Raw genomic sequence first — 17847 nt, forward strand, 5'->3', positions numbered from 1 at the left:
GTAGGACGAAAAGTGAGATCAAAGTGTAAGCGATATGATAGGAACACTGCTTTTATGCAACACTGCGCTCTGCTGGTAGAAGGTGATAACACCTTGAGTAATTCAGCAGCAGCGGCGAGACAGTCTTAACAGAAGACTAATGTAACCTCAGTTCCACAGGGATGCTAATGTCTGTGTGCTTCTACCCTTGAAGCAGTTGCCTTATTTGGACCTAAGGACATTCAGCACTGACAAATTTTAAACATCCCAGGAGGGGCATACTTTAAAATATGGCCACAGGGTGGCACATTATAATGACAAAAATGTAGATCCTCAAAGTGAAATCGGCCTGTGACTTGGAAATCAGCTAGAGAGAAGAGTAACGGATATTATTATCAGAGTATTGGTGTTAGATACAACCAAATACTAAAATCAGATGTAACACATACAATGTTTTTCCCCAGTGTATGTTCTATATTAACTACAACATGAGAACACACTTTGCCTAAAGTGTATGTGCATGACAGATCAAGAGAAAAGGAGATGTGGGCACAGTTTTAAAAAAGAAATCTGTTTTGTGTTCACATTAATAGTGTTTGCAATGTGTATGTGCAATTGGCCTGTAAGCTCTGTGTGTGTGTGTGTGTGTGTGCATACAAACAATGCACTCAGTCGACAGCCCGCAGCACTGTGCATTCTTGCTTGGAGAGTACATGTCCTCGGGCCTCGTTCCTCCGTCGATGACCTCTGGTGAAGCCATTATTTTCTGCATTAATGATGAGCAGCAGCCAGCGATGAGAGAGATGGACTTTGTCCTGAGGCACAGTAGCGCTGATTATGGGCAACAACAATGCTGCTGCAAAAAAGAAAAAGAAAAGAAAGAAAACTCTTCCCAGAAGCAGTTCAAAAGACTAGGAGTCTTAGCAGCAGCACAAAATAAGATGCTCTTGCTCTATTGACAAGATGGATCAGATAACCTCTGTAGCTAAAGGATTACCCAGAATAAACTTTATTAAAGTTTACCTATAGCTTGTTTTGTCATCCGGTGGAATCAGCACCTGTTTGGCTGCAACAAAAACAAACCAGTGACGGTGACAGCACAATCATCTTGCATTAGAGGGGAAATTAGTGTATGGATCAAATAGCTGAGAGTGACTCATACAAATCCCATTTTATTGCCCTCCTAGGATTTAATGACATTGCATATGGGAAGTTATATCAGAGGCTTAATTGATAACACCAAAGACTAACCTATAAGACTCACAAACAAGACAAATTGCAGACAAAGTGCAGTTGCTCTAGTCAAGGCAGCCAGGGCACTCACTCAGGAAATCCTGGCTTGGGGAGATGACTCTAAATGAAGGACTTTACCATTCACCATTATGTCTTTGGTGAGAGTCAGAGGGAACCCCCGGGGCTCTTCAGCACAGCACGGTACAACTTTTCAAAGGGCTCCAGATTAAAGTCACTGAAAGTTCCCACTGGGGTCTGAGGCCAGGATCCCATTAAGCAGCCCTACCACACCGCCGGCCATAATTGTGTCGTTGAGAATTCAGAGCAGCGCTTGCTTGATAAGCGAATTTAGGGTGAAATAAAAAAGGAGAGGCAAAAGGGGGTCTCGTTGGGCCACCATTAGACACTTCATTCACTCATCACTAATTTGTTTTAAATGACTGAGGGAGAGGTGAGCACTTTATAAAGCAATCTGAGCTACCTTCCACCCCCCCTCCATTTCTAGGTCTGTGTGACAGAATGCTGATAAATGAAAACCATTGCACTTCACAACCACACAGTATACTGCCGCTAGTGGTGTTTTAAACTGTACTTATCTTTATTGCAGTACTTGCTTTGCAGTAGGATGATCAATAACGAGGGGGGGGGACTCATTCTGCCATTTCTTTTAAGTCCCTCTACTCTCCTCTTAAAGGAACCAGTCAGTGCACCAGATGTTAAGAAAATTTGACTCAGTCTTACACGTAGACACTAACTAGTAAAGCCATTTGACTGAACTAGTTTTAAAAACATAACGTAAAAACATGTTACAAACAAGTCAGCGTTTATTGGACATTTCGTTTCATTATGATTCTGAATGTTACAAACAGGTTTATTCCAACATTTGAGATTCATCACCATCAGAACTGTGGTGTATGATATAAAAATGTCCTGTAAGCGTAGTTTAAGATCTAAAACCTAACTTGAGATCTATGTATGTGCTTATAATTACAGTCAACCTAATAGCTGGAAGTATAGGAACTTGATATTCTTTGCAAACTGTACAGTATCACTCAGAAATGGATGCATAACATTTGAGCAACATCAACAGATCTCAAGTTATGATTTAGCTCTTCACAATGAAATGAATGACAGAAGTAACCCTTCTATAATTTGCAACCCAAATATGCTATTGTCATCCAAGTGCAATAAAGAAAAACTCTTAGTTATCTGCTTCAAGTGGATTTTTTCTGCTTCTTCTTCTCTGCCTCTTCCTCTTTTTCCTTCTCAATCTCAGCCACCAGGGTCTCAATCTCCTTGGATTCCAAAATCTGCAAATGGCCAAGAAAAGCAATTGTTAGCCATTTAATAAAAAAGGTTAAAAAAAGGCAACAACACAAAAGCCAGATATCATTTGCAGCAACTTACCTTCAGTGGCTGATTCCGTCTGATAACAGCAAGTTCAATATTTTTCCCTCCTGACTGGACAACCTGTGAAGAAACAAATACAAATCCCAGCAAATCAGCATATATTAACTACTCTAGCCTCTGACTCAGGCTCATGTTGAGGTTGTAAAACAAGGTTTTGAGGGTATTTAAATGAAAATTAATACAGAAAAGAGTGCTTGATTACTGTGACTGCAATCATTTTGCAAACAGTTGATCCACATGTTAAGGACCATATTAAAAAAACAACACTGAATGTAACAATACAGACACAAGGCGAATGTTTGGTGTGCTAAAATGCAGCATTATTCTGCTTAGTTTTCTTCTTTCATGGCTGCAGGTTCAGTCGAGCACAACAAGCAACGTCATGCATGAAAACCTAACAATTATGGCGGATCACTTTCTGGTTTACATCTGGCAGCAGTGTGTGCTCTTTGATAAAGTCAGGACTGTATTTAAATGATGCCATGGTAGATGGAAATACTTTTGACGTGACAATATCTTTTCTTTCGCAAGTCACACTACTTGTGACATGCCCGATCGTAACACACCTTTAAAAAAAGAACAATTTGTCTTCAGTTACACATATTGAAATTGAAAGATTACTGAAATGCTTCACAATAGGATTATCCCACTGCCATCAGAGCGGAGTGGTGAGAATTTATGTTCATGGAGCTGTTTGTTACCTCCGCTCTGCCACTCCAGGCCGATTTACTCAATATCGCTCAACTCAGATTTCACTGCGCTCCACTTAGAAATCGCTCACAGCTCGCTCCAGAAAAAATAAAAAACTGCATTGTATTTATCAGATGAACGGCACCCGCCGTCCCTCTACGCTACCGGTGCCTGGAGCTCCACCAGCAGCCCGGCTGCTTGGAGGAAAGGCGGGCGCTGTTCATCTGCATGTATTGCTAGTGCTGCAGTTACGCAGAGCCAGGCTTGGGAATGCTTCAAAGTCATGGTGTGAGCAGTACTGGAGCGAAATTGAAGCGGGAGATAAGGAAAATTTTAAATCCTCCGCTTCCCGCTAGCTCGCACTCCGCTCACATGCTCTGACTGCCATACAAAGTGTGTATATTCAAACAATTAAATGCAAAGACTAAATGTGACCTTACCTCAAGCAGAGCTTTGATAGCCAACTTGATTGCCTCATTGTCCCCAGCAATGGCTTCATCTGTGTAATTCTTCTCCAGGAACTCCCTCACAGTTTTTGCGCTACGGCCGATAGCATTTGCCTGATTTTTTTTTTTTTTTTTTTTTTCCCCAAGAATGAAAAAAAATAAATCAAAAAACTATTATTAATCAATTTCATACAGACAAAGTATTTGTTACACAAGTGTATCAATAAAGAAGAAGAAAAAAAAAAGTACAACGAGCATACACACTGACCTTCCAGGCATGGTAGGTTCCTGAAGGGTCAGTCTGATACAGCCTGGGAGTTCCATCGTCGTCAAAGCCAACAATTAACGCAGAGATGCCAAATGGCCTGCGCCCATTGCTTTGAGTGTAGCGCTACAAACATGACCAATGTACAAAGAAATGTGACTGGTGAGTCTTACAAACCTTTATAAAAAGAAAAATAGCATACTCCTGGTAAAAGATGAGAACACCTTGAGTAATTCAGCAGCAGCAGTGAGACAGGCTTAACAGAAGACTAATGTAACCTCAGTTCCACAGGGATGCTAATGTCTGTCTGCTGAGTTTTTGTGAACTATTCTCAGAGCACAAAACTTGAAACTATAAGCTATTTTATGTTCTTGCCCACAGAATGTAAAAGCTTACAGGTGCCTTTTAGTGAATTAATAAGCAATTATTAAACAATTAGTAAACAAGAAATTAATGGTGAGAAGTTTAGGTACCTGTTTCAGTGTAGCTATGTAGCGTGTGATGTATTCCACTGTGACTGGGTCCTCCACGGTTAGCCTGTGGCTCTGGCACTCAACCCGAGCTCTGTTTATCACAATACGGGCATCTGCTGTCAGGCCTTAAACACATTGAAAGAGGTTAGTTGGCTATACAAGATACAGGTAAAATACAACAGGAAATTTAAGTGACAAAAACCTAATATATGGTTTAGAGATCTGTGATGACAGTGTTTGTGACAACTAATCTTAGTCCATTAGTCCAGTATATGCCCTGTTACATAATTAATGTATTATATAGTTACTGAAAAAGGTTTTGTTGTTTGAAGTACCTGCAAATGCCATGCAGACATGCTCGTCCAGGGCACATATCTTACGGACAGTCCTTTCCTCCTGCAACTTTGCCACAGATTTCTTCTCAACACCAAGGACGACAATGTCTTTACCTCTGATTCCCACCTGCGGAGAAAGAACTCATCAGATCGGATAACTTTGCTGAGTACAGCTCAGTACAGGTCATTTTACTTTAGTTCATCTTTGGAATCCGAGGTGCTTCTCAGTTCCTCAGCCAATTTTCCACTATAACAAAAAACACTTTTTCGAACAGGTTTCAAGAACCTAAACAGCCCCAACAATGCCGTACCATTGTGACATGTCATTACATGTTACATTACATTGCACGTCATTTAGATGACGCTTTTTATCCAAAGCAACTTACAATTGCTATATGTCAGAGGTTGCACGCCTCTGGAGTAACTATGGGTTAAGTGTCTTGCTCAGGGACACATTGGTTGACATATCGCAGTGGAATTTAACCCAGATCTCCCACACAAAAGGCACGTGTCATGTCTATTCAGTCAAGTCCGAGTCTCATATCTAAGGCTATTCAACAAAATTGGCTTGCCATTAATCGGAATTACACCCAAACAATTACTCTGAAGCTACAAGCTCTTCTACACATGTTTAGGGTTTGAAATAGAGGTGTTGAAAGTAATCAAATAATTGATGCATCGAATCATGGACATGGACGATGTTGCATCGATAATCGGCCGGGCCATAATCGATTATTTCTGTTTACAATTTAATGTATGCCTAACAACCTTTCTGTTTACATATTCTGTTATGTTTTGCACATTCAGGAAGTGCCATGTGCTCAATGATGTAGTTTTATGTATCCAATTTATTTAGTATTAGAGCACTGCAGAATGTTTTGTTTTTGAAGCTTGAAAAGCTATGAATTAAATATCCTATATGGCTTTAATAGAAAAATGTATTTGACGCATCGAGATATCGAATCGAAGACATGATCATTGTAATCGAATCGGGAGATCAGTGAAGATTCACACCTCTAATTTGAAAAGTGAAAAATAACGCAGGATTTGATTCCTATACATGCTAAGTTACACTAACTACTACAGAGGCTAACATTACCTGTAATCGAGGTAACGTTAGCTGCAACTACAGTGGCTTTCAAATGTAACGTTAGCTAGCTAGTGCAACTGTGGAGACGGCTAGTAACTAACATAGGAATTTCCATATAACGTTAGACATGTAACCGTGCGTCGTTACTAACATTTTATTGTTACACGTTACGCAATTGGCTGAGCTAAATTAACTTAGCTGGCCGCTTTGAAATCAAATATTGCTTGTGTGAACTAGAGTTAGTTGACATGATCACATTGAAACTGAAACTATTGTGAGAGTGACACAGCGGCAAAATGCTTGCTAGTGATACTCTTCTCATGTTCAGTAACTGTTTAATATTTCTTGCATTACCGTTACATGTGAAAGTTACAGATGATCAGCCCGACATGGTTGTTAAAAATCACAACACTTGAGTGCAACAAAAAAAATGAGCTAAATACATGAGTAATACTAAGAGTACCTGCTAGTCGTTAGCTTAGCTGGTTGGCTAGCTAACTGACGTGTGCTAACGTTAGCATTAGTTTCATTTTAGGACTTACCGCTGTGGAACCTTTCTTTACAGCTTCTTGTGCATACTCCACTTGGAAGAGATGACCATCGGGAGAAAATACAGTAATAGCTCTGTCGTATCTTGCCGCCATTGCACTGCAAGACAAGTAACGTACAATCACAAGAAAAAGGGAGACTTCCACCAAATGATTCAGCTAGTTAGCGATTTGTGAAGATGCCGTGTGTTGAAAACAGCGCCTGCGCATGACCTCTGAACTGGGGCGATACCAAAACTAGGGTTCGCCAGAGGAAAGTGCTACCCAAAATTTGATTGGAATACTTAGCTATTTGATTTTTCCTGCGTAAACAGTAGTTCTAATTTGAAAGTTGTAGTAAAAAAAACGGCTAGCTAATTTGTGACTCGTTTAATTTTATTTAGTGACGGTTAATGTGGAATCAGGGTGCAATGCAAGTGAACTGAACACATACAACTAGGACTAATAAACCTTGATATCAGGTATTACTGCCTTAAAATTGCCTGAATTATTAATAATATTATTGAACCTCTGACTGTATTTCCCTTTTTGTTGAGCAGTCCATTTCCCCTGGTCTTTTGGACTAGAGTAGATTTAGACTGTTCCATTATACAACAAAGTAGGTGAAATTGTTATTCAATTAAACATATTTATTGGGTCTTTCAACTATATAAAGCCATGTGTTTAAACATGATAATGTATCACAAATACATGTGAACATCACGTATGCCAGTGTAATCGAAATACAAAATAATCTTCAACTATGTTTTTAAATGTGCTGTAACCACCCCCTAAAACGGACTACTGCATTACGAAATTGAATCCTATTCTGAACTGTGTGATCTGAGTTGTACCGATTTGTTAAGTGTGTTAGCTACTTTTGACTTTTATGTCTAGTTCACTTTAATTTCATAGAGTATCACCATGTCGGTGGCGTTTGCACCTCACAGGCAGCGTGGGAAGGGTGACATAACACCCGCTGGAATACAAAAGGTAATTCATGTTTTTAGCGCGTCTCAGAATGAAGGCAATTGTATCAGACGGTGCTAGCCGCTGAGCTAATCTAGGTAGCAGTGCCCATCCAAGTCCAACGGTGAATAGATCGGGAACAATTTTGCAGGGTCAAAGCGCGGTGAATATGAAAGTCTCTGGAGTCAGGACGCCACGTGTACACGATGCGTCTTAGGCCGATTTACCGGACTAACATAAAATTGTATTTTAAATGAATAGGGGCCTGCCGTCTTGTTAGCGGAGTACCGCTAACGTTAGCTAGCAAGACGCGTCTTTTGTTAGCTAGAAACGCACACTCACATTTCACAAAAACGCCCTCGTCCTCCCAGTTGTTGTTAAATTAATGTTACGGCAGATGAACCACAAGAAAGCAAAGTGCTAGTCATACAAAATAACCCCGTGTCACTAATTGTACATTTTGTGTAATCAATACACTGTAAATCTCTGCATTTGCTGTTGCAGTTACTTGACGAAAACAACCAGCTGATCCAGTGTATAATGGACTTCCAGAGTAAAGGCAAAACAGCAGAATGTTCACAGTAAGTTATGAAACTCTCCTTTTGCTTGTGCCTTACAGTATTTTTAAATAAACAAAACCTGTATTGATGACTTTCCACCTGCCCAGGTATCAACAGATGCTGCACAGAAATTTAGTGTACCTGGCCACGATAGCAGACTCTAATCAGAACATGCAGTCTCTCCTCCCTGCTGTGAGTATTGGTCCTTGCTGGTTGTTTTGAGTGAGTGAATTGTATATAACAGTGTGACCTCTCTGCATCATAAGGTAATGTTGAGCTCACCTGTCAATGTTGAGCTTTTGTTTTAGCTCATGTCCAATATATACATTTGTGTATTGGCTCAGGCAAATCACCTTAAACAATTACTCAATCATCTTAATTAAAGTAAGACGTCTGAACAAAGATCAGTGCAATATTACATTTACTAAGACACTGTTGTGATATATATATATATATATATATATATACACACACACACACACACACACACATACACACACACACACACATATACATATTTGGATTATGCTTAGTAGCCCATTCATTTTAGAAGATCCACCCCATCATATATCATATAAGGCTGCAGTAGTTCAGATTGATTTACAATTTACAATTAGTTAAATAATAATGGCCTATGTGTTCAACACCTTTTTAGTCAATGATAATCCCTAGCGTGACTATATTGAGAACAGTTAATTCTGTGATTATGTGACTATGTATTGTACTGCATATCTATTTATTTTTTATTTGTGAGTATACAATATCTTCTTTTTTAATTGTGTTATCATCCTTGATTTAAGTTACATTTGTTATACTTTAATGCAGCGATCTTGGCTTTTATCTGCTGTTTTTTTTGAGTTTTGTCTTTTAAAAAAACTCATGTGTTTCTAGCCAGCTGATGTGTGATTTTCTATCTGTTTTGCGCCTGCAGCCGCCCACTCAGAACATGCCCTTGGGCCCTGGTGGGATGAACCAAAGTGGACCCCCCCCTCAGCCTCCTCATGGTCACAACATGCCCTCTGAGGGTATGGTCAGCGGTGGCCCTCCAGCCCCACACATGCAGAACCAGATGAATGGACAGATGCCTGGTAAGTGACCCCCCATAACCTTTCCTCCCTCGTCTTTCTCTCTTTTTTCTTTCCCCTTCTTCTCCCTCAGTCCCTGTCTCACTTGGGTTGCCTAGCAACACCACAGAACTGTGAGGTAGGTCGCTCTGCTGAAGGATGATGTCACCCATTTGCCAGCACTGGTGGTCTTGGACTTGTCCTTCATTTGATCATGGTTTTTCTCTCCTTAAGTGTCATGGTTTGTTTGTGTATGTATATATTTAATTATGTTAAAAAAAGATTGTACATTCTAAAGGGTAATACTCTAGGACACCATATTAGAAACCAGAAAATGTTGCAAATATGGTGTTGCTTTAACACTGGTATATACATTCGAAACACTGTTATGGTATTACTTATAAAGTGGGCCTCACCATAATGCTCCCTGTTCAGGCCTTAAAGACCCAACATGTCTGGTCATTTAGGTGACTAGAGAGTAGGTACCCTCCTTAAGACTGGCCAATTTGGAGAACCTTTGTAGCTCCTGCACCATGGAAGAGTTGTCCTCCATTGGAGGTCCTTTTTCCTTGCAACTTCCCATTCTTCATTTAACACATGGGAACCTTGGTGTTCTCTGATCTGCTCTTTTGCCATGTTATTGGAACTGTAGTGAAGTCAGTTGCATTGTTAGTATCTAATGTGCTAAACTTACTTAAACTAACTAGTGACAACTAATACATCTTTAATTGAGAGAAATCTGTCTACATATAAATTTATAAGATCCAGTTGCTTTTTTTGTGGATAGAGCAGGTTAAATATTGCAAAATGAATGAAAATAGGATGCAAACACAAACTAACTGGTTAGACAGAGGTCCAGGTGATTTATTGTTGCTTACAGTTTGGTTGAACCCCAAACCTCCAACATGTCATCAAGGTATTTTATTTTTTTTACATACCATTCCTGTTATATAGAAGCACAGCCTCAGATTATAGTTTTTCACAGAGCAACACAGTGCACATATCACAATGTGATGGAAATTACACACAAGTATGTGTATTGAATATTTATGTTTTTTTTTTTTTTAAACAAGGTCATTCATCTTCTCTGTTGTTGTTTTCCAGGGCCCAATCACATGCCCATGCAAGGTCCCGGTCCAGGCCCCAACCAGCCCCCAAACATGCCCAGTGGCTCTATGAATATGCCCCCCAGCAGCCATGGCTCGATGGGTGGTTACAATCACACCGTCCCTTCTTCCCAGGGCATACCAGCTCAGAGCCAAATGAACATGACCCAGGGCCAGCCCATGGGAAACTATGGGCCTCGGCCAAACATGAACATGCAACCCAGTCAAGGTAAAATAACTTCAGTTTCCACTTGGTTGTATTGCTTTCCAGTGCCTTATCACCTGTCTTATTGGTGCTTGCATCATTCACCTGCATTCGATAAGCCATATACTGCTCGTATGGTTTTTCCACCTAGTACCGTTTGAGAGTTAACGCTTTGTTGGTGTACCACAGGCCCCATGATGCACCAGCAGCCTCCCACTCAGCAGTATAACATGCCTCCTGGTGGTGGTGGACAGCACTACCAAGGACAACAGACCCCAATGGGCATGATGGGCCAGGTTAACCAAGGGAACCATGTCATGGGGCAGAGGCCAATGCCGCCCTACCGACCCCCACAGCAAGGTATACCCCTCAGAGTGTGTCTGTTAAGTGTGCAAGTTGTGAGTGTTGGTCTTTCTTCTCTCTAACACACACTCCTGCATTTCTTACTCTTGTTCTTCTCAATTTCCACTTCTGCAACTCACAGACATATTGATGACTAAACATTTAACCTAAAGCCTCCAATTATAAAATTAGTCAAGTGACCAAAACAAATCTTTCTAACAAGAACTAGCGGCAAGGAATCCATCCTCTCCACTCTTCCCCTCACACAACCGATCCAACAACACCTTGAATCTACTTGTGTGTATGTTGTGTGTATGTGTATGTAGGACCCCCTCAGCAGTACCCAGGGCAGGAAGACTACTATGGGGACCAGTACAGTCACGCAGGACAGGGAGCCTCAGAAGGTAGGAGAACCCTCCAGTCACTTGGAGAATACCAACAAAAAATAAACCCAGGAGTTGTGTTAAAACACAAATGATGCTGTGACTGTGACAAAACCAATGTTTCAGTTTCTTCATTTTCTGGGAAATCAAAGTGACTTTGGGCTCTATCAAAGAAAAAAATATGGCCTCTAATTTTGAGAAATCCACAAAATGACACCCTATTCCAAAATGTGCTGCAGTCCAGGGATAAGTTAGCACCTACCCAGTCTTATCTTGCCCCCCCCCCCTCCCCCCCCCCCCCCCCCAATCTTGGCTGGTGCTTCACCTGTTGGTGTGAAAGAAAAGTCAGGGACTGAGTCTTGTGTGAGTCTTAATGGCCAAAGTTATATTAAAGTAACATTTTAATCCTTCAGATTTGCATGTAAAAATGCCACATGTGATACTTTTAAAACTCCATGGCACGTTAGTGGTAGCCAGAGTATTGATATTGCCATTCGGACTGCCATTCTTTGTAGATAACACAGATTTTGTGCACACTGATTTGCAGATGAGCAGCATTAGTGACTTACAAACCACCAACTATTTCCGAGAAATATGCTACCACTGCATTATCCTCTAGATATAACACTTGATGTACTGCCAATTTTCTCCCTGTTAGTGTGTTAAGGGGTGGAATTATTACTTTAGCTGCCACACGGAAAGATTACAGATTTATAATAAACAACTCCTTCTCTTTCTTTGTCCAATTAACTTATGTTTGTTTGTTTTATTTTTTTTTCTCTACTGACTACACTATTTTCCTTCTAAACCTTTTTAAACACAAGTGTTTTCCTTTTTTGAGGTAAAGAAAGTCCAGCCATTTTGAAATAAATACACATGAGTTCTTAAAACATGGCTGGCTCAATTGCAGCTGTCTACCTGTCTGCTGTGCTGTTGCGCTATAGTTGTCAACATGTTGCTCACATTGCCTGCTGTTGCCCCTTGAAGGTAATGCCCAGTATGGCCAACAGCAGGAAGCATACCAGCAAGGCCCTCCACAGCAGCAGGGCTACCCTCCTCAACAGCAGTACCCGGGTCAACAGGGCTACCCACCACAGCAGCAGGGTTATGGTGAGTTGCCTGCTCTCGAATAGGGGCACATATTTGTCCTGCAGGAGGCACTATCCGCTCTCTTTGGCTACCTTTTTAAAGTGTTGAATAATAATTCCTCCTCAGTGAGTTGGTGGTTACTGCCCCTTGGAAATGTAACTGTGCCAAATGCTTGTCAAGACATCAAGAGCAAGGAATTAAAGAACCACCTTAATGAACGGTTCAAGGATGGGAGCTTGGAAGAGAAATTTAATCAGTATAGTGGTGGCTTGCACCACATTAGCATTTCTCCTGGTGCTTCGGTTTGATATGACACACTGTTCTGAGGGAATGGGAGAGGAGCTTTGGCTGATGGCTACAGACATTGGGCAAAGTGTGTGTTGACTGCCAGCCAAACATTTTGAACTCCTTGCATTTTAGCATTTTGGATAAATAGTTAAGCAATTTCTGAATTGTAAATATCCTAAAATATACATGCATACAAATTACATATTAAAGAATACATCAGGTTTGCCATGTTTTCCAGGCTTATGTGCAGACTTTAGGGTGCACAGTAATACATAATCTTAAAAATAAAAATGATTGCATTATTTACACATCAGTCTTTGTCTGAAAATGTAATTCTTCTGGCAATGTTTGCCTTATGAAATCATATTCTATAAATCATAAAACGTATACATAATGTTTCATCAATTAAATAAACAGTTATGACTAAACGTTCACTTATTCTTTATAAAAAGGACCTTGCTAATGAAATTAATAATAGCCTAGACTGTGGACCTCCAGGTACCCCTACATGCCCATTTTCCAGTTCTCTCTGCTCTAGCACACCTGAACCAGCTCATGCTCAAGCCCTGATCCAACAGTAGAGCTCTAAAATCCCAAATCAGGTCTGCCGAATAATGCATCCACCTCCTAAGTGTCTTTTCCGACACGTTGGGATCAAACAATGATGCCAGCTCATTTGTTGTACTGTTTTGGCTTGACAGTGCGAATTTCATTATGTAACACTCACCTGGTCTGACAAAGGAGGGGATGCAATTCTTGAAGTGACAATGAAGTCTTAAAATGTATGAAACGGGTCTTAAAAGGTATTTAATTTAATTTCAGGATTCCTGCATATACCCTTGGATATAGTAAGAACCAAACTACCCAACCAGACATATTCTTGCAGGAATGTAATCTGAAATTGGGGAGAAATTAACACCCTTGGCAATCAAGATTACGGGTTTCCCTGACGTTAGCATGTAGCAGATGTAAACAATGCAGTAACGTGCCCCGAACATATAAAGAAATCCGGCAAGAATTGACGTCACCTTGAGCTGAGTGTAGAAAAAACAGTGAAACAAGAGGTCTTTGCTCATTGGGATTACTTATTTAGAAGCTTTGGCAATGTTTAATATGAACATCCCACATTGTAACATATTATACAGTATGTATGTATATATAATATATATAGCAGTCACCATGCTTTGGAGCTCATGACAGAAAAGGCGAGCTAATGTACAAATATGAATTGAAAGAATTCTGACAGATTTAAGTTATAGCACTTCATTAAATTATACCTGTTACCAATGAGCGTGTGGATTTGGGATTCAGCCAAATTAAAAAGTAAAGTATGTTTAAAAAATGTAAGCATTTAGTCTCCTGCAGCTCTTTGGTCTTCTTTGTCATCCTATTTTTCACTGGAACTTTCCATCACTCACAGTCTGTCTGAGCCAGAGCTCGTGTTAGTAATGAGCTAGCAGAGAGGCAGAGGCTGTGAGGTGAGATCCATCTGGCACACACATGCTTTCTCTCGCAGGCCCCCACAAGGTTATGCTCAACAGCATAAGGCATTATGAGCTCCTAACGATGCTGCGTGGGCCTCATTTGACTTCAGCCACAGTCAAGCAATGCGTGGTCTTCACAGCACCTGCATAGATAGCTACAGTGTATGGGGGCTGATAAAGTGATTTTTTTCCCAACTTTTTTTTAATGAAGCCTGCTCCTCTAATGAAGAGCAACTAAATCTCCTTGATGCCTCCTTGCATTAGGAAACCAGCGCCCGGCTCCTGCCTCACTCACTCATTCTCATTCATTACTAAGTCAGATGTAGAGGCAGCCTAAACAAATGGATCTGACATATCCATCATCTTCTCCTGTCATCCATCAGCTTTTTTATTGCAGCCCATTAGTGATGGTAAACTATGAGGGATTCCCTAGAGTTCTCAGAGTGACAAGTTGGAAACCGAAACAGATAATGAGCAAACCTCGGGCTGTCTTCACACTGTGTTCCTTTGTTTGAGTCCAAACCTGAGTTCCATAGTCCCATCTCTTTCTAAGCTGGTGATAAGACCAAAAATTGCACTTATTAAAAGAGAGGGAAAAAAAAAACAGGCAACTCTGTGCCTGTGCCTGTCTGCCTGTGCCCAACAGCATTTTCAAAGTTGTTTCAAGTTTACTCTGTCAAACATACATCATTTTAAATTAAGTTTTCAATGTTTGCCGTAGGTCCTGCCCAAAGTGCCCCAGGACAGTATCCCAATTATCCTCAGGGGCAGGGACAACAGTATGGGGGCTATCGCCCTCCCCAACCTGGACCCCCACAGGGCCAACAGCAACGCCCCTATGGCTATGACCAGGTGAGTATACCCACAACACCGGACAGTCACAGCAGCTTGTTTATACATCGGCCTTAGGTTGTCCCTTTTATTATGTTGATTGCCAGACTTGGTTGTATATTTTGTGTAGTGAGACCAGAGACCAATGTGAGTGAATCTAGAAGGTAAATATTAAAAGGTAGTATGTTTTTGCATGCTGTCATCATATTGTTGGGTTAAATCTGTTCTTCCCAAAAGAGTGTATGTGTTACTATTGTCGTTCACTTGTTTATTTGAGTCTTAGTTATATATCCTGGCTAATAAGGTATGCCAATTCAGTGAAATATGTGGGCTTTACAGGGATTCTTCCTTAAACTTGATGTAAACTGCTTCTAGTGTTTAAAGGGAGATCTATATGTTGCCCTGTATTTCCTGTGGTCTTATGTGGGGACCACAGCTACACTTTGATATCTTTATCTTTGAATATTCAGGGGCACATCAGGAAATAAAGACCCGGGGATTTGAACCCCTGACTAGCTCTGTAAGAAGCAAAGGTAATGGTTGCTGTGAAGACCTCAACGTCCAATCTAGACGTTTGACCACCTAGCCTTAATTTGCATTTTGTTATGTTTCTTCTGTCTCTCTTTTGTCTTTATCTTTCCATCTTTCTCCTTTTTTTTTCTTAAGTTTCTTTTGTTTCTGTTATTTTATTTTGTTATTAACCAGGGGTCGAATTGTAAGTTATGAGGTCTCGAAACACAGCATGCTTACTCTGCAGTGAGACAGCTAAAAGCACTGGTTTTGATGACAATTGTGCTTATAACACTATTTGAATTAAAAATGTTGTATATCAGGCTGTCAAATCATAGTTTGTTTCCAAAATTGGTGTCCATTGTATTTTCCATCAATGCCAAACATACTTCGACCCCTGTTTAGAAATGCATCAACTCCTACTGTTCTTGCACTGAATTTGTCTCACTTAAAACAAGTGTCCACTATTTACTAAGGAATATCCTGTGTCCTCAGTCATTTTGCTGCTGTAACATGAGGTATAAAGTTCTAACTTAGAACTCTCGAATTTTGAGGCCATGCTTCCACCTGCTGGTCAATACCAGCAAATGCATCCATAAATCATGGTTTGCATTATGATGTGGTTGATGTGGTTGAAACCACGGATTTCTGTTTTGTTTGCACCCCATTGTGATTTGTGAATATGCGTTTTTACTCTGATAAGGTCAGTAACATGAGTATGTCACATTTCTCTCCACAGGGCCAGTATGGAAATTACCAGCAATGAGAGATGGTCACATCAACCCACACAGCTCTGCTCTGATCTCTGTCTGAGCTTTGACCTCTGGTCAGCTGTTAAGCAGACTCAAATGATGGTTGTAGCTCACTGAGATTCTCTCAGACACGAACATGCAACACTCAAAAATACAAAATACGTTTTCCCCTCTCTTTGGGCTCTTATCCAATGCCTATAAAATGTATTCTGTTTATCATGTACATTGACTTGATACAAGTCCATGACTCACCCTCTGGTCCAGTATGTCTCAAAGCAGCAATGCCTTAAAAATGGAACTGCCTTATCCTTTAGCATTGCAGATTGTGAAACAAAATTTTGGATATCAGAGATAAATGTAAATGTACAGTTTCGATCTACTGTGGTGCATTGTTTCTCTATCCTTCAGCTCGTTGTTCATAAGAAGCAATAATGCCAGCAGTAGGGACATGTGTGGGGGCTTGGAGATTAAATAATGCACCAGACAAACTTCCCGCTAGGCCATGGTACGTGTTTTGATGTATGTGATGATGTAAAAATATATTTTATGCTTTTTAGATCAAAATAACTTTGTATAAGACATTGGAAACTAGTACTAAAGCTGTGTTGTTTATTTCATGTGTATGTGTCAATGTTTTTATTTTTTATTTTTTATGATGATCCCATCCAGCATATTGTTTTATTTTTGTTGTGTTGAATTGTATAACTATTCAATTGGATCTGCTACGTATGTGACATGGGCACTGTATGAATTATTTGTGTAAAAACATAAAATTAATTGACATGCAAAGAAATTCCTTGAAGGACAAATACATACATCATACCTGGAATTAGAAAATGCTTAATGTCTGAAAACGCAAGAAAAAATTGCTGTATTCCTTGTTAAGCTGTGTATTTAAATCTGTGAAAAAAAAATTCTACATCAAATTTAGATCATGAATAGATTTTTTTTTTTTTTAACCACATAACCTGAAGGTATAAGAATAATGGCCACTGGCCTTTATTTGACAAATGTGCCCAAAGATGTAATATGTTGCAGATGCCACTGCAAATTGTAAGTCATTGCTCTCTGGAGCCTTTTTTTTTTTCTATACAAGCACCTCAGTCTTGTCCGTTGACTGCAAATTGGTGAATGGAAAAGCTCAAACTTGGTATAATAAATGTTTCTGAAGTATGTTGTTTTGTTAGTCTTGACATTGCTGGAATCCCCTTTTCCCTTTGAATAAACGTCTAAGTTGATGTCATTCAAATAGTGTTGTGTGTGAATAATAAAGATTGTTACTGTCAAATATGTAACATAAGATGTGAAAATAATGTTCTCAAATGGATTCCTTAATTTCACAGTAAAGACTGGTTGTGCAGTTTTATATCACTGGCTTGATATCTGTTTTATGGTGCATACTTTATTGATCCCATATGTACAGCGGCGTTAAAAAATAAAAAGAGGAATTCATTGTCTATGGCAGTTTTAATATTTGGCATTCTGCACCCCATCCAGGTGGTCACATTTGTGTCATGACAATGTATAACTGTACATTACAATAAATTGGAAGAATCTTTAATATATTTTCACTTGTTATTTATAGCATTTGATCTTTTATTGAGATGCTGTCAATTCAAAAGTGCAAAATCATTCATCCAGACGAAAACATAAACAAGATGTGCACTATTGGTGCTGTCATAATGTGACAGTATGATATAATTGTTTTGTCTTCATCCGCTATCTGGTAATCAGTTTCCAACTGATAATGACCCTGCACCGCTCAGCAGCATGTCTGCTTTGTCCAGATGCATCCAGAGAGGTCCAGAGCACATTT

The 17847-nt window shown here is 39.9% G+C and overlaps 2 protein-coding genes across 5 annotated transcripts; one reads left to right on the forward strand and one right to left on the reverse strand.

Annotated features, from left to right (window-relative positions):
• Positions 1-2018: 2018 nt before the first annotated feature.
• On the reverse strand, positions 2019-6714 carry psma8 (proteasome 20S subunit alpha 8). The gene is made up of 7 exons (XM_031294225.2): positions 6464-6714; positions 4832-4958; positions 4497-4621; positions 4027-4149; positions 3753-3872; positions 2620-2682; positions 2019-2522 (listed from the first exon to the last, which is right to left on the reverse strand). The coding sequence occupies exons 1-7, from the start codon at positions 6563-6565 to the stop codon at positions 2427-2429; spliced, it is 756 nt and encodes a 251-aa protein (XP_031150085.1). The 5' UTR covers positions 6566-6714; the 3' UTR covers positions 2019-2426.
• A 538-nt stretch (positions 6715-7252) lies between these two features.
• ss18 (SS18 subunit of BAF chromatin remodeling complex) lies at positions 7253-17596 on the forward strand. Of its 4 annotated transcripts, XM_031294215.2 has the most exons (11): positions 7253-7441; positions 7922-7998; positions 8085-8169; positions 8909-9065; positions 10146-10376; positions 10542-10712; positions 11021-11098; positions 12065-12187; positions 14660-14790; positions 15240-15302; positions 16019-17596. In XM_031294215.2, the coding sequence occupies exons 1-10, from the start codon at positions 7373-7375 to the stop codon at positions 15255-15257; spliced, it is 1140 nt and encodes a 379-aa protein (XP_031150075.1). In that variant the 5' UTR covers positions 7253-7372; the 3' UTR covers positions 15258-15302; positions 16019-17596. The 4 variants fall into 4 exon arrangements, with proteins under 4 accessions (XP_031150075.1, XP_031150073.1, XP_031150076.1 ...); XM_031294213.2 differs by lacking the exon at positions 15240-15302; XM_031294216.2 differs by lacking the exons at positions 15240-15302; positions 16019-17596 and adding an exon at positions 14900-14934.
• The last annotated feature ends 251 nt before the right edge of the window (positions 17597-17847 follow it).

Source organism: Sander lucioperca, chromosome 9 (genome assembly GCF_008315115.2).
Source record: "Sander lucioperca isolate FBNREF2018 chromosome 9, SLUC_FBN_1.2, whole genome shotgun sequence".
NCBI classification, from domain to species: Eukaryota; Metazoa; Chordata; class Actinopteri; order Perciformes; family Percidae; genus Sander; species Sander lucioperca.

What these genes read in the sequence shown, in the direction of transcription:
- psma8 (XM_031294225.2), bottom strand. Translation starts at nt 6,565, where the DNA reads ATGGCGGCAAGATACGACAGAGCTATTACTGTATTTTCTCCCGATGGT. An exon ending in CTATCAAAGCTCTGCTTGAG is followed by an intron (nt 2,683 to 3,752) that starts GTAAGGTCACAT and finishes GTTTCTTCACAG; the next exon opens with GTTGTCCAGTCAGGAGGGAA. An exon ending in GACGGAATCAGCCACTGAAG is followed by an intron (nt 2,523 to 2,619) that starts GTAAGTTGCTGC and finishes GGCCATTTGCAG; the next exon opens with ATTTTGGAATCCAAGGAGAT.
- ss18 (XM_031294213.2), top strand. Translation starts at nt 7,373, where the DNA reads ATGTCGGTGGCGTTTGCACCTCACAGGCAGCGTGGGAAGGGTGACATA. An exon ending in GAACATGCAACCCAGTCAAG is followed by an intron (nt 10,377 to 10,541) that starts GTAAAATAACTT and finishes GGTGTACCACAG; the next exon opens with GCCCCATGATGCACCAGCAG. An exon ending in CTACCGACCCCCACAGCAAG is followed by an intron (nt 10,713 to 11,020) that starts GTATACCCCTCA and finishes ATGTGTATGTAG; the next exon opens with GACCCCCTCAGCAGTACCCA.